This window comes from Ranitomeya imitator, chromosome 8, assembly GCF_032444005.1.
Source record: "Ranitomeya imitator isolate aRanImi1 chromosome 8, aRanImi1.pri, whole genome shotgun sequence".
Taxonomy (NCBI): domain Eukaryota; kingdom Metazoa; phylum Chordata; class Amphibia; order Anura; family Dendrobatidae; genus Ranitomeya; species Ranitomeya imitator.
In genome coordinates, this window is record NC_091289.1 from 121,650,130 (window position 1) to 121,670,616 (window position 20,487).

At 42.8% G+C, this 20,487-nt stretch overlaps 1 protein-coding gene across 2 annotated transcripts in view; it reads right to left on the reverse strand.

Moving 5' to 3' along the window:
* The window catches only part of WDR47 (WD repeat domain 47), a 68,149-nt gene that overhangs the window by 19,890 nt on the left and 27,772 nt on the right, over nt 1–20,487 (reverse strand). Inside the window, exons 5-8 of one of the 2 annotated variants that reach the window (XM_069737325.1) lie at nt 18,142–18,944; nt 16,365–16,494; nt 9,751–9,929; nt 1,950–2,204 (exon numbers count right to left, since the gene is read on the reverse strand). In XM_069737325.1, the coding sequence (XP_069593426.1) occupies nt 1,950–2,204; nt 9,751–9,929; nt 16,365–16,494; nt 18,142–18,944 (1,367 nt within the window). The remainder of the gene's footprint in view (nt 1–1,949; nt 2,205–9,750; nt 9,930–16,364; nt 16,495–18,141; nt 18,945–20,487) is intronic. The other variant, XM_069737326.1, reaches the window with a different exon arrangement.

The following is a 20,487-nucleotide window of genomic DNA, read 5'->3' on the forward strand; positions in this document are numbered from 1 at the left end:
ATCACACTGAGAAATAAAATTACACAAAGTAAATGGGACACGTTTATAAGCATCCTGAATATGACCTGTGCAGAATATATACCCTATGGGAATAACCAAGGGAGAAACAGGAGGAAACAACTATGGCAAAATAGAGCTGTAAGGGGCACAATGAATGAAAAAAAAGAAAGGGTTTAGAGAATTAAAGAAAGAATAGTGACGAGGCAATAAATAATTATAGAGAAAAAAATGGCTATTTTGACAGAAAAAAAAAGATGACTCTTGACATAAGTGGGATCACAGGGATAACGCAACAGAGAGGGACCAGAAGATCGTGGCGTCTGGTTACACAAACCCCCTGCACTTACTAGATCTGCTTCATCCTTATTTTAGCAGTGCCAGTGTTCCTTGCTCTGTTATTGCAAGGGCTAATCAGTTCGGTTTATCTCTTGGAGTCAATTGTCTCAGCTGTTCTGTGTTGGCCACTCCTCTCAGGTACATATGCTCAGCACTCATACTAGGGAATTGCTGGTGATAGTTTGCAACTTCCTGGTTTAGTGGTGAAGGAGTAGTCTGAATTAGTAGCAGTCAGTTGGTGTTGTTTTCATGAGATATCTGAGTGGATTTGGTATTGTGTGTTTATCCTAATCCTATTCCCATTTAATTTGTCCCTCCTACTGTTCCCTTGATTTACGCTCGCTTATTTTGTGAGTGTATTTGTATGATTGCAGTTTTTGCTTATCCCTGTCTATTTCCCCTTTCTAGAAAGTTTTTTGTGTTTTCCTATACACTTCCGTCACATACCTATACAGAAGCATAGCAAGATACGAGTCTCCAACATTAAGTGTAAACTAGGGAACAGGGATAGCTTAGGACCCTCTGAGCTTGAGGGACAGGGATGGAGCCCATCACCTGAGGTTGATTTCTCATGATTTATTACACAATGGGGAATGGAGGCGATTACTGTATGATAATATGTGATTGTAACCTGCAGGACCGATTCATATAAGCTTCATCAGGCTTTTATAACATGAGTAGTGGGGGCTAATATGACTAGAGAATATATGATTCCTATAGAGGGCCGATTAGACCATACTGAAATCATATACACCCCGACAGACATTACATGGGTCTACATATTTTATAGTCTGCATATACAAAAGTTATATCAGCCTCTCATGTCAGCCGCTGATCTGAGGTTCATATAGGTTCATTTAAAGGAGTTAATCAATGAAGGTGTTGGAGAAAATAGCACAAACAGGGTCTTATCTGATAGACAGTGTTTTTATCAGATTATACTAACCTGATATATCCGTTGTTAAGGCATAAAGTATGTGTATCAGCTGTAGCAGTTCCACGGCTTAGCCCGTGACCGTTTAGCATAAAGTTGAGAGAATATCTGTGGACAATTTCCGCACATGTGGTCATCTCCTGATGAAGAAGTAATTTGCAACTTCGAAACGCGTCGAGAATAAAACCACTACTTTTCTATCACATGCTATCTGGATTTACATCTCAATCTATTCAGCAGCACGGAAATTGTCCACAGATATCTTCTCAACTTTTATTTAAAGGGGTTGTCATGTCAAAATATTGTCCTAGGATTTACCAAAAAGAACAAAAATCTATGAAACATACCTGCTTTTGCTGCTTAGCTTCAGGCTGCACCAGATGTGATGCCATTCACCAGCCACAAAAACCTCTGATGATGCGCAAGTCAATTTAACCGGCTGCTGGAGGTTGATGGGAGAAGGTGAACGCCATTTCAACTTTCACCTCAAGCAGAAGAAAAGCTAAAACTGGCCCTGAAGCTATTTTTCTTTTCAGAAGTCTGATTAATAAGAGTAAGATTATTTCCTTATTCTTCCCCTCCATATGTAAGTGTTAAACAGTCCATAAGCTGTTACATGCAGTCCTCCCTCCAATCTGCAGCACTACCACATGTACAAACACTGAGGGACATTACTAACCCTGCAGATCCAAAGACGGGCGACTCCTCTGGAAATGGTATGAGGGCATCAACGCCTCGTTTCCTAGGGGTGCTTGTATGTATGGTCTGTCCATCAGGCTGCAGGTTTCTTGCTACAGAAGAGGATAAAGGCGACGGCCCGTTGGTGGCAGATGAGCTGCTGTCTCTGGGTCCATTGTGTTGATGACTCTTCACCTGTGTCTCTTCACTAACAGGCTCCATTCCAACATTCAGCTCACCCAATTTTTTGATAGACCTAAATTAGAAGAAAAGGACATAGCCATATGCTAAAAATACAAAGCAATGCAGTTATGAGACTGCTGCAAACCACTATAAAAAAAACCCCACACAATTCTAAAGTTTAACCAAGATTTAACTGAACATATACATATGTAGGGGAACGAGCGAGTTCTGAGCAGATTCATAAACAAATCTATACAGATGAGCAATAAAGAACAGTGTTCAATGTGTAGTGACCGCCGCAGAGTACTGCAGATCAGTCTAATATATTTGTTAAAGGGCTTTTCCCCACTAAAAAAAAAAAAAGAAAAAAAAGTAGCCCCAAATCATAGTACATACATGTGCGTCTCACAAAATTAGAATATAATCAAAAAGTAAAATTTATTTCAGTTCTTCAATTCAAAAAGTGAAACTCATATTATATAGAGTCATGGCACACAGAGTGATTTATTTCAAGTGTTTGTTTCTATTAATGTTGATGATTATGGCTTCCAGCCAATGAAAACCCAAAAGTCATTATCTCAGTAAATTAGAATACTTTAAAACACCAGCTTGAAAAAAGATTTTAAAATCTGAAATGTTGGCCTACTGAAATGTATGTTCAGTAAATGCACTCAATACTTGGTCGGGCTCCTTTTGTATCAGTTACTGCATCAATGCGGCGTGGCATGGAGGTGATCAGCCTGTGGCACTGCTGAGGTGCTATGCAAGCCCAGGTTGCATTGATAGCAGCCTTCAGCTTGTCTGCATTGTTGGGTCTGGTGTCTCTCATCTTCCTCCTGACAATACACCATAGATTCTCTATGGGGTTAAGGTCAGGTGAGTTTGCTGCCAATCAAGCACAGTGATACTATTGTTTGTAAACCAGGTATTGGTACTTTCAGCAGTGTGGACAGGTGACAAGTCCTGCTGGAGAAAGAAATTTCCATCTCCAAAAAGCTTGTCGGCAGAGGGAAGCATGAAGTGCTCTAAAAATCCCTGTGCTGCATTTATGTCTTGATAAAACCCAGTGGACCTACACCAGCAGATGGCATGGCTCCCCAAACCATCTTTGATTGTGGAAGCTTCACACTAGACCTCAAGCAGCTTGGATTGTGGCCTCTCCACTCTAAGGGTACCGTCACACAGTGGCATTTTGATCGCTACGACGGCACGATTTGTGACGTTCCAGCGATCTCGCTGTGTCTGACACGCTCCTGCGATCAGGGACCCCGCTGAGAATCGTACGTCGTAGCAGATCGTTTGAAACTTTCTTTCGTCGTCTAGTGTCCCGCTGTGGCGGCATGATCGCATGGTGTAACAAAGGTGTGAACGATATTGTATACGATGTGCGCATAGTAACCAACGGCTTCTACATCGCACATACGTCATGAAATTATCGCTCCAGCGTCGTACATTGCAAAGTGTGACAGCAGTCTACGACGCTGGAGCGATATTGTTACGATGCTGGAGCGTCACGGATCGTGCCATCGTAGCGATCAAAATGCCACTGTGTGACGGTACCCTAACTCCAGACTCTGGGACCTCGATTTCCAAATGAAATGCACAATTTACTTTGATCTGAAAACAACACCTTGGACCACTGAGAAATAGTCCAGTTCTTTTTCTCCTTGGCCCAGGTAAGATGCGTCTGGCGTTGTCTATTGGTCATGAGTGGCTTGACACAAGAAATGTGACACTTATAGTCAATATCCTGGATTTGTCTGTATGTGGCGGCTCTTGAAGCAATGACTCCAACAACCAACGTATTACATCATGGACTAATTTAAAACTTCAATAAAACCAAGGCGGGGAATATGAAACATATATGGCTTTATTATTAGGGTGCCTATGATTACATATCAATAAAAAGAATTTTATATATCAATCCATTTATATACACAAAAAATTACATAAAAAATTAATATATAAAAAGTAATTAAAACGATGCTCACACTGACAAATTATATATGAGGAACAAAATTATATCTCATTCTAGTATTAGAACCACCAACAGGATAAAATATATGTCTCCAGCAAAAATTATTTTATAGCTGCACCAGAAGTTTAAATGCAAAAAGAAGGATATATATAAAAAAGAAAAAGAGGGAGAAAAATGGGCTCAGTATTTCATGTGATAGTATAGGGAGACAAAAAAAGGAATATATGATTGTATACACAGCTGTGTTGCATATAGTAAATAAAGTGACAAGTGCGACCACTTGGCGCGTTTCGGAACGTATGTTCTTTCCTTCGTCAGGGGTTCCTGACGAAGGAAAGAACATACGTTCCGAAACGCGCGTCGGGTAACGCGCACACTGGCAGAACCACCTCAGGTACAGAGCGACTATCAGCGTGGCACTATCTAGTCTCAGATTTTAGCACCATGACAGCCTAATTAGTATATTGCACAAGCACACTTTACTTCTATCACCAGTACAACTCTGGTTGAAATTTTCTTCACTTGGTTCTTGAGGCTCCCAGGAACAGATATTGATTGAGCATAGTAGAAGGAATGTGGATTTAGATTGATTGGTTCTTTCTCCCCCCCTTTTTGTATTGCACTGGGTCACTTTTATTGGCGGATTTTGCACATCACTTTGTGTGACATATATACAATATTTGTTTTTTTATAGTTTTTTTTTATATAGTTCTTTAAGCATTGTAGGATTTTCCTTTTTACACATAGGTTGTGAGATACTGTAGTGGTATTGTAACCAGCCAAGTGGTCGCACTTGTCACTTTATTTACTATATGCAACACAGCTGTGTATACAATCATATATTCCTTTTTTTGTCTCCCTATACTATCACATGAAATACTGAGCCCATTTTTCTCCCTCTTTTTCTTTTTTATATATATCCTTCTTTTTGCATTTAAACTTCTGGTGCAGCTATAAAATAATTTTTGCTGGAGACATATATTTTATCCTGTTGGTGGTTCTAATACTATAATGAGATATAATTTTGTTCCTCATATATAATTTGTCAGTGTGAGCATCGTTTTAATTACTTTTTATATATTATTTTTTTATGTAATTTTTTGTGTATATAAATGGATTGATATATAAAATTCTTTTTATTGATATGTAATCATAGGCACCCTAATAATAAAGCCATATATGTTTCATATTCCCCGCCTTGGTTTTATTGAAGTTTTAAATTAGTCCATGATGTAATACGTTGGTTGTTGGTTCTCCTTTCGCAGTGGTTTTTCCATTGCACTTTCTCACAGTGCACCTTGATGGTTTTGGCTATCGTGTTATTTTCTATAATAAGTTATTACTAGTATCCTTATGATTATTGGGTGTACTGTGTATTCTATAATTTAAGCAATGACTCCAGCAGCAGGCCACTCCTTGTGAATCTCCCCCAAAATTTTTGAATGGCCTTTTCTTAACAATCCTTTCAAGGCTGCGGTTATCCCAGTTGCTTGTGAACCTTTTTCTACCACAATTCTTCCTTCCACTCAACTTTGCATTAATATGCCTGGATACAGTACTCTGTGAACATTCAGCTTCTTTAATAATAATAATAATAATAATAATAATAATAATAATAATAAATTCATTTATATAGCGCCAACACAGCACTTTACATTTTTGTACAGACAATAGACATTACAGCATAACAATAAACACATAGATCAACACAGATACCAAGAGGAATGAGGGTCCTGCTCGCAAGCTTACAATCTATTAGGAAAAGGGGAGACACGAGTGGTGAATGGTACAATTACTTTCGTTGTTCGGACCAGCCATAGTGTAAGAAATCAGGTGTTTATGTAAAGCTGCATGAAGCGGTTATCAGCCTAATTATGTAACAGTGCAGACAGACACAGAGGGCTATTAACTGCATAAAGTGTGTGAGAACATGATACAAAGAACCCGGCTATGGTAAAAAAATTGAATGGGCAACACAGGGATCATCAGGGCCGTATTTGCCACGAGGCACGTGCCTAGGAGGCTGGCCTGCAGGGGCCGCCACCAAGACGGAGAAGAACTTTTTTTTTTTCTTTTTTTTTTTCCAACCACCTTTCCCTTCCGTTAGACAATCCAGGAAATCTGTTGTCTTTTCGGAGGGGGAGGGGGGGGGGGGGGGGAGGGTCGGAGTCATGAGGGGGCTCCTCCATATTAACTTACATGCAGGGAGCTGACAGACCGAGGAAGTAGTGGCGCCGCAACTTCCGGGGTCAGAGAGGTCCCTGTATCCGAGGTGCTGAAGCGTCTGCATGTGAGGAAGATGAGATCATCTCTCACTGCAGACGTCACAGCAGAGGAGGAAGACTGCATGGGAGGACACAGGAGCAGGTGAGCGCTCACAGAGCTGAAGATGGGGGGAGGCTGCTGCTGTATACTGGTGAGAGGAGGGTGGTGACGGGAGGCTGTGCTGTATACTGGTGAGAGGAGGCTGGTGACGGGAGGCTGTGCTGTATACTGGTGAGGAGGCTGGTGACGGGAGGCTGTGCTGTATACTGGTGAGAGGAGGCTGTTGACGGAAGGCTGCTGGTGTATACTGGTGAGAGGAGGCTGGTGATGGGAGGCTGCTGGTGTATACTGGTGAGAGGAGGCTGGTGACGGGAGGCTGTGCTGTATACTGGTGAGAGGAGGCTGGTGACGGGAGGCTGTGCTGTATACTGGTGAGAGGAGGCTGTTGACGGAAGGCTGCTGGTGTATACTGGTGAGAGGAGGCTGTGCTGTATACTGGTGAGAGGAGGCTGGTGATGGGAGGCTGCTGGTGTATACTGATGAGAGGAGGCTGCTGCTGTATACTGGTGAGAGGAGGCTGTGCTGAATACTGGTGAGAGGAGGCTGGTGACGGGAGGCTGTGCTGTATACTGGTGAGAGGAGGCTGGTGATGGGAGGCTGCTGGTGTATACTGGTGAGAGGAGGCTGGTGATGGGAGGCTGTGCTGTATACTGGTGAGAGGAGGCTGGTGACGGGAGGCTGCTGCTTTATACTGGTGACAGGGGAGGCTAGTGCTGCTGTATACTGGTGAACATGGGAGGCTGGTGCTGCTATATACTGGGGAACAGGGGAGTCTGGTGCTGCTATATACTGGGGAACAGGGGAGTCTGGTGCTGCTATATACTGGGGAACAGGGGAGTCTGGTGCTGCTATACACTGGTGAACAGGGGGGGCTGGTGCTGCTATATACTGGGGAACAGGGGAGGCTGGTGCTGCTATATACTGGGGAACAGGGGAGTCTGGTGCTGCTATATACTGGGGAACAGGGGAGTCTGGTGCTGCTATATACTGGGGAACAGGGGAGGCTGGTGCTGCTATATACTGGGGAACAGGGGAGGCTGGTGCTGCTATATACTGGGGAACAGGGGAGGCTGGTGCTGCTATATACTGGGGAACAGGGGAGGCTGGTGCTGCTATATACTGGGGAACAGGGGAGGCTGGTGCTGCTATATACTGGGGAACAGGGGAGGCTGGTGCTATGCAGTCTGGGGATTTGGGGAGGCTGATGCTTTAGAATGGGGATTAGGGGGCATATGCCTACAGAATAGTTTTTATTGGTGCTATAAAGTTAAATCTACCTTATTTAATATGCAAATGAGGGTGTTTTGCAGCACTCTTGTATTTGTATACTAAAGCTTGTCTTTATTGTCAGCGCTCCGTTAGTAAAAGTGAGTGTTGTCTAAAATCAGCTTGCATGTCTGCACTTACTCACTGAGGCTGGTTCCACACTTGTGTTTTTTTTCCAAGTCAGGTAAAATCAGGTTTTTCAGCCAAATCCTGATCCTTCCAGCACCCTTTTTTTGTCCATTCACTTTAATGGTGTCAGGGAGCAACCTGAAGTAACTGGATTCTACCTGATTTGAAAAAAACGTAAGTGTGAAACCAGCGACACTGGATGAGTGCAGCAGCGCGCTCCAGGTGTCAGTGTGGGTGCACACAATGGGCTGCAGGCTCGCTCTGACTCCTGCTACCCGTCTGCTCTTGGCTTCCCTTTGAACGCCTTCAGTAAAGAGGAGGGTGAATGAGCAGACAGCATGTCTCTATATCACTAGGCCTCTCCTCACTGAAGCAATGGTTAGGTCACCTATTTTAATCTCTTGGTGACTTTGAAAAGCTGAAGGTGTTAAAAAAATGCTCAAAAGACTGAATGTGTGCGCAGCAGGTGCAGACATTCATTCTTTTAGTGTTTAATTAGCGCTTTTTAAAGCATTTTACAGAGTAGATCTGCCTTATATAGATATCGTGTGCACAGACTCAGTATGTGACGTCAGTAAGGGGCGACCACGAAAAGTGCCTAGGGCAGCATAAAGGCCAAATACGCCCCTGGGGATAGTTAATGTGTTGAGGCGGTTAGCAATGAACTTTTGTGGCTTCCCCTCCTTGTGGAGTGTGTCAGTGACTGCCTTCTGGACATCTGTCAGTCTTCCCCATGATTGTGGAGCCTACAGAAACAGACTAAGGGACCTTTTTAAACTCTTAGAAAGCCTTTGCAGGTGTTTTTTGTTAATCATTCTAATTTACTGAGATAATGACTTTTGGGTTTTCATTGGCTGTAAGCCATAATCATCAACATTAACAGAAATAATCACTTGAAATAGATCACTCTGTTTGTAGTGACTCTATATAAGAGTTTCACTTTTTATATTGCAGAAGTGAAATAAATTAACTTTTTGATGATATTCTAATTTTGTGAGAAGCACCCGTATATTAACCCTTGACTCCATGAAACAAAAATTTTCATCACAGGTCACTGATGGCTGTATAGAGAGGGCTAAGGAGTTCAGCCTGCTCCATATACAGAAAATGCCAGCCGTGTTACATAGCCTGCATCCGCCTGTAACAGCAGGAGTCAGAGAGGGCGCTGATTGCTGCTATTAACCATTTAGATGCTTCTGTCTATCACTGACATTGGCATTCAAAATGGCTTTCATTGACCCTATGATTGTGAGTAGTCCATGGGTTACCATGGAAGCCAGGGGCCTTCTGAAGGCCCGGTGATTGCCATCTTAGTCCACAAAAAAAAAAAAAAAAAATAGAATTGCCGCTTTTTGATCACCACTCTTCCCTAAAAGAAAATACAATAAAAATGATAAAAATGTCATATATAAACCGAAACAGCATTGATAAAAACAACAGCTCAGAGTGCAAAAATTAAGCCCCCAGCTTCATGGACATCAAAATAAATAAACAATGTTATGGGTCTCGGAAATGGGAAACTCAAATTCATTTTTTGTTTTTAAAAGATTCTGAAATTTTCTTAACATTGAAGCTTAGTACAGCCGTAATCCTACTGGCCTGGGGAATTATATTGCTGGGTCATTTTGACCACACAAGGAATGCTGTAAAAACAAGACCCAAAAAACAAACTGCACTTTTTTGGTGCAATGTCCCCTCACTTGGAAGTGTTTTCCAGTACATTGAATGATTGGTAAAATGAGCAGTGTTATTCAAAACTACAACTTGCCCTGCAAAACACAAGCCCTCATACCACTACGACAATGGAAAATAAAAAAGTTACGACTCTTAGAGAGGGGAGGAAAACATGAAAGCACAAACATGAAAAATCAGGTCCTCAAAAAGTTTGATATATCCAAATGTCCTGATTAGTAATTCCTACCTATTAAGGAACTGTTCAGTGAGATTTTGGGGGTGATCAGCTTCCTCGGTTTGGTTGACTCCCCCCTCGACCAGCATCTGCTGATAGAGCTGCCTCTGCTGCTCCTTCTGCTCCAGGTGCTGCTGGTAACGCAACTTCTGGCGGTAATATTCCTCAAACTGCTCCGTGGAGTCCCGCAGCTGAAAAACATCACACCAACAGAAGTTCAGAAGAAGCCGCTAATGTCATTCTATGGAAAATAAATATCTGGAGTAAGTCCCCCAAAAATATTAAGCAGCCAGAAAAATAATAGAATGACATAATATACAATTATTAAAAGCAGTCATCTTGGAAAGCCATCTTCTCATATTCTTCTAGGGTACTCTGAGGACATAAAGGGGGTCTTTCACGTAAGAACTGATCCAGTTAGTGGCTATAAAAACGTGTCTCTGGAGTCTGTCCTTCCTTCACAATGACACTAAGCCACGTACTACCAAGACTGTGCTGCACTTCCCTGTGGTGGCCCACATCATGACAGATGGCCACTGGGTAAGGATTCCTCATCTTCAGGAGACCGCTCTAACATAAAAGTAGGCTTCATCTTTAATATAGAAAATGGAAGATGTGGAAAAAAAAACCATACAGATGTCCGGGTACATTTATGGAATGAATGCACCAGAAAAATGGTGTGTTATGTAAGCAAAAGAGAAACACGCATTCAGAAGGCACGCAGAAGAACGGAAAGTCTAAGGAGCGCTCCCGTAATTTTTTTTTGTTTCTACCATAGGTAGCAATGATGTGTGCATGTGTAACGAATGCAGTAACATACTCACCGTCGCTGTCTTCTGCCATTCTCAGTGGTGCTCCACTCCGGCGTCTCATGGCTGCATCTGTAGCCTGACGGATCACGCAGTGTGTGCGGTGTGGAGCGCAGGTTACTTTCTCAGTACCAGACCATGAGACTCAGGCGTAGGCTCTGTAGCCTAGTTCTCATAGGCTTACATGGAGAAAATGTAAAAAATGACCTGGGCTCCATTCAGCGTGCAATTCACAGCTCACTGATGCAGTCACGTAATGCAGGAGAAGAGCGGCGCTGAAAACGGAGGAAGACAGCGACCAGGGGGTATGTTACTGCACTCATCACACATCATTGCTACCAAAGGGAGAAACAAAAACAAAAATCACTGAAATGCTCTTTTCAGTGAGTGTGGATGAAAGTTTAAAAAGGTATCCTTACATTTATACTGTATCAAATGTATTAGTGCCTTGAAAAAAGTATTCATACCCCCGGAACTTTTCCACATTATACCCACAAATTTACATGTATTTTATTGAGAATGTATGTGATATACCAACACAAAGTAGAAAGTACTTGTGAAGTGTAAAGGAAATGATACATGGTTTTCTAAATATTTTACAAATATAAACCTGAAATGTGTGACATAAACTTTGTATTCAGCCTCCAGAAGTCACAGAATTAGTAAATTGAGTCCACTTGTGTGTAATTTATTCTCAGTATAACCACAGCTGTTCTGTGAAAGCCTCAGGGGGTTGTTTGCGAACAATAGGGATCAAACAGCATCATGAAAACTAAAGGTACCTTCACACATAACAATTTCGTTAACGATATCGTTGCAACGTCACGCTTTTTGTGACGTAGCAATGATATCGTTAACGAAATTGTTATGCGTGACAGCGAAAAACGATCAGGCCCCTGCTGGGAGATCGTTGGTCGCTGGGAATGATCAGGACCTTTTTTTGGTCGCTGATCACCCGCTGTCATCGCTGGATCGGCGTGTGTGACGCCAATCCAGAGATGTGTTCACTGGTAACCAGGGTAAATATCGGGTTACTAAGCGCAGGGCCGCGCTTAGTAACCAGATATTTACCCTGGTTACCATTGTAAAAGTAAAAAAAAAAAAAAAAAAAAACAGTACATACTCACATTCCGATGTCTGTCACATCCCCCGGCATCAGCTTCCCGCACTGACTGTGTCAGCGCCGGCCGGCCGTAAAGCAGTTACCGCTGTGCTCTGCTTTGCGGCCGGCGCTGACACAGTGGGTGCGGGAAGCTGACGCCGGGGGACGTGACAGACATCGGAATGTGAGTATGTACTGGTTTTTTTTTTTTTTTTACTTTTACAATGGTAACCAGGGTAAATATCGGGTTACTAAGCGCGGCCCTGCACTTAGTAACCCGATATTTACCCTGGTTACCCGGGGACATCGGCATCATTGAAGACAGTTTCAACGATGCCGAAGTCTTTCCCCTGATCGTTGGTCGCTGGAGAGAGCTGTCTGTGTGACAGCTCCCCAGCGACCACACAACGACTTACCAACGATCACGACCAGGTCGTATCGCTGGTCGTGATCGTTGGTAAGTCGTTTAGTGTAACGGTACCTTAAGGAACACACCAGACTGGTCAAGGATAAAGTTGTGAAGAGTAAAGCAGGGTCAGGTATAAAAAAAAAATATAGCCCAAGCTCTGAACATCTCATGGAGCACTGTTCAATCTATCACCTACAAATAGAAGAAGGAGTATAGCACAAACCTGCCAAGACATGGCCGTCCACCTAAACTGACATCCCAAGCAGGGAGAGCAGTACTTAGTGAAGAAGCCAACAGACCCATGGTCACTCTGGAGGAGCTGCAGAGATCCACAGCTCAGAATCTGTGCACAGGACAACTATTAGTCATATACTTGACAATTCTAATATTTATGGAAGAATGATAAGAATAAACCCATTTTTGAAAGCAAGCCATTACAAGTTCCGTGTGCAATTTGAATAAAGCCATGTAGGGGACACAGCTAGCATGTGGAAGAAGTGTGACCAAAGTACAACTTTTTTTTACCTACCATAAATACTCGAGTATAAGCCGACCCGAGTAGAAGCCGACCCCCCTAATTTTGCCACAAAAAACTGGGAAAACTTAATGACTCAAGTATAAGTCGAGGGTGGAAAATGCAGCAGCTACTGGTAAATTTCAAAAATAAAAATAGATACCAAGAAAAGTAAAATTAATTGAGACATCAGTAGTTTAAGTGTTTTTGAATATCCATATTGAATCAGGAGCCACATATAATGCTCCATAAGGTTTACAATGGGCTCCATATTAAAATATGCCCCATATAATGCTGCACAAATGTTGATTATGACCCCATAAGATGCTCCACAGACACATTTGCCCCGTATAATGCTGCACATGGCCCCATACAGATATTTGCCCCATATAATGCTGCACATGGCCCCATAAGATGCTCCATACAGATATTTGTCCCACCTAATGCTGCACATGGCCCCATAAGATGCTCCATACAGATATTTGCCCATATAATGCTGCACATAGCCCCATAAGATGCTCCATACAGATATTTGCCCATATAATGCTGCAAATGGCTCCATAAGATGCTCCATACAGATATTTGCCCCATATAATGCTGCACATGGCCCCATAAGATGCTCCATACAGATATTTGCCCATATAATGCTGCAAATGGCCCCATAAGATGCTCCATACAGATATTTGCCCCATATAATGCTGCAAATGGCCCCATAAGATGTTCCATACAGACATTTGCCCCATATAATGCTGCACATGGCCCCATAAGATGTTCCATACAGACATTTGCCCCATATAATGCTGCACATGGCCCCATAAGATACTCCATACAGACATTTGCCCATATGCTGTTGTTGCGATTAAAAAAATAAAAAATGACATGCTCACCTCTCAGGCCCCCCGGCACTTGCTATGCAGTGAAAAGCATATAGCCTAATTTAAATATGCAATAACAAAGGATAAAAACCCTGAATAATACAGTATGATGCAAACAAAAATGCACCCCAAACAAACACAGTAAGATACCCCACAGTGAATTCCTCCACATGCTTGGTAGGATGACCCTACTGTATTGTCCGCTCTCAATCCGCCGGCAAAGTATAGTTACCCCGTGACAGTATGATACCCCACTGTAATCCTCACACAATCCTTCACACAGTATAATGGCCAGAAAAAGTGCTCCATACAGTATAATGACTCCACATAATCCTGCATACAGTATAATGACCACAAACAGTACTCCATATCGTATAATAACCCCCCCCCCCCCCCAATAGTGCGCCATACAGTATAATGGGCCCAACATTAAAAAATACTCACCTCTTCTTGTTCCTCCACTGCTCTGGTCTCTTCTGATTCTCTACACAACTCAGCATAGCAGGAGTGTTGTAATGAGGTCATGGTGCCCACTCTGATGAGACGTAAGATGAAGAGGGAGTGATGGGAGGGAGCATTCAGCTGACGCTCCTTCCTCTATCATTGCTTTCAACTGTGTTGGTATCAACAATGCCGATACAGCTGAAAGTGTGATGCCGGATAAAATATACTTGCCATGTGGGCCAGAGTTTGACATTTGTGGTTTATACCAAAGCATATTCATGTGTTTAACCCTTTTCCGACATCGGGAGTAATAGTACACCGATGTCAGACTCCCTCCATTTGATGTGAGATATGGCACTGAGCACACACCTTTTCCAGCTTGTGTCAGCTGTTTCGAACAGCCATGGGTGGAATCGTGATCCACCCATGGCTGTTAACTAGGTAAATGCTGCTGTCAGTCTCTGACAGTGGCATTTAATGCACGCTTCCGGAAAGCGTGCCGGAAATCCCGCCCATCAGTGATCATGGGTCACCGATGGTTTGTGGCATGACAACCAGAGGTCTCCATCAGACCTCTATGGATGTCACTGCCAGATTGCTGTGAGCACCGCCAGATGGTCATAGCAAGTGAGCAATTCTGCTACATACAGGTGATCTGATCATTGCCTGTGTGTAGCAGAGCCGATTGGATTATGACAGCTTCTAGTGTCCCATGGAGACTATTGAAGCACGCCAAAAGTAAAAAAAAAAAAAAAAGTTTTGAAAAATATTTAAAAAAAATGTAAAAAAAAAAAAAAAAAAAAAAAAAAATTTATATATATATATATATATAATTTTACTATATAAAAAGTTCAAATCACCCCCCTTTTGCCCCATTCAAACTAAAACAATAAAAAAAAAACAAATATACACATATATGGTATTGCAGCGTTCAGAATCGCCCGATCAATATAAAAAAAAATTAACCTGATTGGTAAACGGCATAACAAGAAAAAAAGTAAAAACATCAGAATTACATTTTTTTGGGGTCGCTGCAATATTGCATTAAAATGCAATAACGGGCGATCGAAAGATCGTATCTGCACCAAAATGGTATCATTAAAAATGATAGCTAGGCACGCAAGAAATAAGCCCTCACCCAACCCGACATCACGAAAAATGGAAACGCTACGAGTATCGGAAAATGGTGTAATTTTTTTTTAATTATTTTTTTTACAAATTTTGGAATTTTTTTTTCACCACTTAAATAAAAAAAGAACCTAGACATGTTTGTTGTCTGCGTACTTGTAATGACCTGGAGAATCAGAATGGCAGATCAGTTTTAGCATTTAATGAATATGGTAACGAAAAAAAAAAAAAAACAACAACTGTGGGATTGCACTTTTTAAGCAATTTCACTGCACTTGGAATATTTTTTCCTGTTTTCTAGTACGTGACATGGTAAAAGCACTGATGTCATTCAAAAGTACAACTCGTCCCGCAAAAAACAAGCCCTCACATGGCCATATTGACCAAAAAATAAAGTTATGGCTCTGGGAAAGAGAGCAAAAAATGATATGGCAAAACAACAAATACCTCTGGTCATAAAGGGGTTAAAATGCCCCGTCAAAGTCCAGACTTAAATTCCATTGAGAATCTGTGGTAAAACTTAAAAATTGCTGTTCACAGATGTCTCCATCCAATGTCACCAAGCTAGAGCTGGTTTACAAAAAAGGAGAAAAAGCCAAAAATGCCAGCCTCTAGATGTGCAAAGCTGGTACAGACCTACTGCTGTAGGTCTTTTGGGGGTCTTTTGCAGTGCGCAATGCATCCCTGGGAATGGAAGCCACCGCATGCACCGCTGACAGCCGGGAGAACTCCGGGGCCGTCGGAAGGCAAGTATATCCATCATTTTTATTATTTTTTTTGTTGTTTACACGAATATGGATCTCAGGGCCTAAAGGTTTCCTCTCCTCCATACCCTGGGAACCATCCGGGACCGCTCCCTGCACACGCCGTATAAGACGACACCCAGTGTATAAGATGACCCCCGACAAGTTGGGGGTCGTCTTATACGCTGAAAAATACACATATCATTTCATTTACACTCCACAAATACTTGCTACTTTGTGCTGGAATATCACAGAAATCCAAATAAAATAAATTTAAGTTTGTTGTAGTAACTTGAAAAAACTTTATGTGGCGGTGACCATTTTGATAAATATGAAGAAATGCCATCTATTTTGTACATTTGTAATTAACGCTCATGTTTTAATCCAGTGATCCCAGACCCACGAGTGGCAGAAGAGGCCAGGAATCGCATGTCCCCCTCTCTACCCTAAAGGGCCCACATGATGCCCCCAGCCCATCCCAGTGCGCACATGTACGTTCTCCAGCTGCACATGTGCACTGACAGAATTTCCTACACCAACTCACAGAAGAAGCCTTCAGGCCATGGAAAAAGCAATGCAATCACTCTGCAGGGAAACATTACCTCATTCCTCTCTGGTTTTCCTGGCCCCTCGTCCGATGCCACCGCCTGGAGATCGTTCTCGGGGCTGATGTTTTGGCACAAGGTCTCGCTACTGCCTGGGATGTCTTTCTCCTGAGGAGTTTCACTTCTGCTGGAACAATAAGATGAATCACAGTATCCATTACACGTCCTGATGGATATCGCAAATGTGAAGTCTGACTGAACGCACCACAGTGCAGAATGATTGAAGGGATTCTTTTTATGGACGATATCCTGCAAATCAAACTGCTGGAAACATTCTCAAGAGGCCACTAAATGCGGTTGTAAAACGACTTAGCACTGCCAGGCCCTAATACAACTTTCCATCTTGTTTGTTTTTCTTTGTGCTTCACTCAGCAGCGCAGATAATGACTGCACTAGTGTGTGTGTGCGGAAAGGCAGCGGCCGGTCGGCCATTTCTGTGCTGTCTGCCTACAACCCAATACCCTTTGCATGCAGTCTAGTGTCCGATCACCACCAAGTTAGTGGTCTTTGCCCTCTGGTAGCTGTAGACATAGTTTCCAAAAGCCTCCACACAAACCATCCATTCCTAGGTGTTTTCACTTAGTGATGAGTGAACGTTCTCCGATAAGGTGTTATCCGAGTATGCTCGGGCGCTAACCGGGTGACTTCTGCGTCCTCCAAGCTCGAAAAATATGTTTGAGTCGCGCAGCTGCATGTCTCGCAGCTATGGGACCTGTTTGTTAGGCAATCCCTGCATGTGTTGCTGCTGTCGAACAGCCACGAGATGTGCAGCTTAAGTCACTCTGCTGGCACACGAGCAAGCTCGGATAACACCATATCGGAGAACGTTCGCTCACCACATTGTTTACCGCTAAATCCTCAGAAAAACCTTCATTGAGCAGCAGGCGGGGAGAAGCCTCCTGGACCAGTCTGTCCAACTAGTCTATGTTTTTGTCTGAAAAAAATGTTTCAAGCATACTGTGTTCATATACCCAGTGCCCAATACATGCAGCTCACGTATGAGGTTCGCTTTAAAGGGGTTTTCTCATGATATAAAAGTGTTTTAGATAGTTGCTTTTTCAGTATGCTTTCATTCACCTACTGTGAGCGTTTTTATCGAACATGGCATACAGCTAGTTTCCAAGGAGCTTGCAGTAGTTACATTCCAGGAGGGGAGTTAACTCCTAACATACCAGTCAGCTCAGTCCAGCCAAATGATTTCTATACAGCAGTTAGCTACTCACCTGCTCTCCCCTCCTTTTCAGCTCCTGATAATGCTCTTATGATTCCTGTAGAATCGCAATCATCACACCACTCATGCAACTCGCATAGTAAATGCACCTTTAGGCTATGTGCAGACATAAAACATTTTTTTTGAGCAGATGCACACCAGAAAACGCCCGAAAAATTGTCTAAAAAAAAGAGCTTGGATAAAGATCATTACCGATCGAAACGCGTCGCTCTTTCCCCGTGCTGGCAACATTTGGGAGCATGCAGCCATCTTTCTGTTTTTAATATGGATTAATAAAGACAAGAAATGAATTTTTGTGGAGCTGGATCAACCCCCTCTTTTTTCCTTAAAAAAAACCAACAAAAAAAACACCTTTGAAAGGACTCTTCCTATTAACCTTAACGCTAATTCACTTTGCTGTTCACATGTAGAGTTTTGTAACTGTTTCTTTCCACTTCAATGTAATTGGATGAGAATATGACTGTATGTGATTTACTGGTGGTATACATGCTGCCTGCGAATGGCGACTGATCCACCAAACTCTCAGCACTTTCATAAAAATACCTCTCAGAAGACTCTTCGTAGATACTGTGACAGTCCGAGCTCTCCAGCATTAGGCTACGGCTGAGGTTCTGCACCCCGGGGTAATGGAAGTTAGCAAATGAGTGAGACATCGGTGAGCTTTTATTTCCAGGCTCAACTGTTCTTTTTTCGTGGCCACTCAGCCCACACGTGAGACCATCCAAGGCTGGGTTCAGTGAGCGCGACATGTATGCGTCAGCAGACTGCGGCCGTCTCATGGGAGAGGACGGGTATGGGGACAGTTTGCTGATGAGAGGTGTGAGAAGGTCGGCATAGCCAGCTTTACTGGGCTTCATCAGCTTGTCCACATGAATGCTCAGTGTCTTCTGTTCAAAGGCACAAGAAAACACACTGGGAGGCAGATTCTGAAGCCAAGACAGGAGACTTAAGTCAAGATCGTCACATCCATTACCACAAAGAAGGTCTATGCCAAGTAAGACCTCGCTTTCTGTAATCTCCTCTCCCGTGGCCTTACTCTGGCAGAACTCTACACAGCACTCATACAGCAGGCCCTTCATGATGAGCTGGAATAAGCGGTTATTGCTGGCCTTGAAGCCCGCCTCGCTTAGCTTCCGATCAGCAGGAATAAATTCGGCTACCATGGCACAGGACTCCTCGAAGCAGTGCACCCGAGCTGTGCTGGGATTCCAGTCCTTAAACTCTGCGTGGTTGGTGAGCCTCGGCAGAGTGAGCAGAAGGCACAGCTTGCTGTAGTCCTCCTTAGAGGAGCAGTACTCTTCTAGGGCATGGAGACACTTCACCGCTTCTTGCATTGTAAACTCCAGCTGCAGCAACACAGGACAAGAAAAAACAACAATATTAGGATTCGCTCCCACTCTTTCAAATTAACATTTTAACTAACAAGTCATCATTAATTATTAACCCTGCAGCGTTTGCAATATTCTTTTGTCCACTGAAAACCCCCTTATATTTAAGTAATGAGTCCGGAGAGTAAAATATGAGTAATGCAGCAGACGGGTAACCGGAGGAGGAAACCTGATCACTGGGGCGATCCGTCTGTCTGGAAACATCTGTCCCCTGCACACGTCATTACTATATTGTATGTCGGAGATCTGACTGGTTTTCAGTACTGGGACATTGGTAGCCAAATGGGCATCCAGGCAATAAACAGGCACCATCTTCCATTTGTAAATCATTCTCAATGCTGCCTATATGGTTCTTGTGCTGCACTTGTATAGTTCATGTCAGACAGCAGGTCACAGTCTTGGGCTCCGCGGTCACTTCTGGTAGTCACAGTGACTGCAGCTTATTGCAAACCCAATGTTTCACTATGGGGGAGATGTGGGTGACGTGCCATTATTGCAAAAAACACAACTAGAGTTCTTGAGATTCTTGCATGACTTTCTCCAACCATGTAAAAACACAGATGTGGCAATAAACTAAACTTTTACTACAGCCCTATCCCAAAACGTGCACGTGTAATGCTGGCCAGACATGATGCTCGTTCCATCAGCACTACACTTATACGGTTTAGGCTAGGGCACTAGAATGGCAATAAAATCACACTTCATCGCAACATCTGTCTGTTAGCACAGTTGGAAAAAGCCAAGAAAGAATCTCAATAATATGACATTGTGAATATAAAACACACCTATATATACACAGGTATGTGTGCACATGTATGCATTATACACACACAGCCGATAACGCAAAATCCACCATTTCCAATAAGTGGCGTCACAGCTCGCCTCCACCCCCTCCCTGCACAATGACCTCTGCACAGATGACAGAACTTTCTCCTGGTAGATCAAAATGGTGGGTTTTAATAATCTGTGTGGCTGCCACAAACCACGTCTCAAAATGCTGTTATCTTCAGCTCAGGCAAGATGGCTGCCTCGCCTTCAGATTCATGTGCAGAAAGTAAAATAGAAAAGAATATATATATATGTGTGTGTAATATATATATATATATATATATATATATATATATATATATATATATATATATATATATATATATATATTACACACACAATTATAAAATAAAGAGATTAGAAAGAAGCTACCTTCTGTATCCTATTAAAAAGATTAGGGCAGGGGTGTGACATCTGCCGACATCCTCCATACTAGACGTGGTAGACGCCCTTTAAAGACCTCTATATGAATATAGTGCAAACCTGGGTAAAGTGCGGCCCTCGGACAAGGACAGACCAACAGCTTTATGCAGGGGTATCCCACACCATGTGGCTGCCCTCTGCCTGTCATATCATTTTCACTGATATTTGCATTCTCGGGATGCAGATACCGGTGAATACAATGATGGAGCACAAAACCATCAGCTCCCTCTTCCATTATTGAGCCTATTAT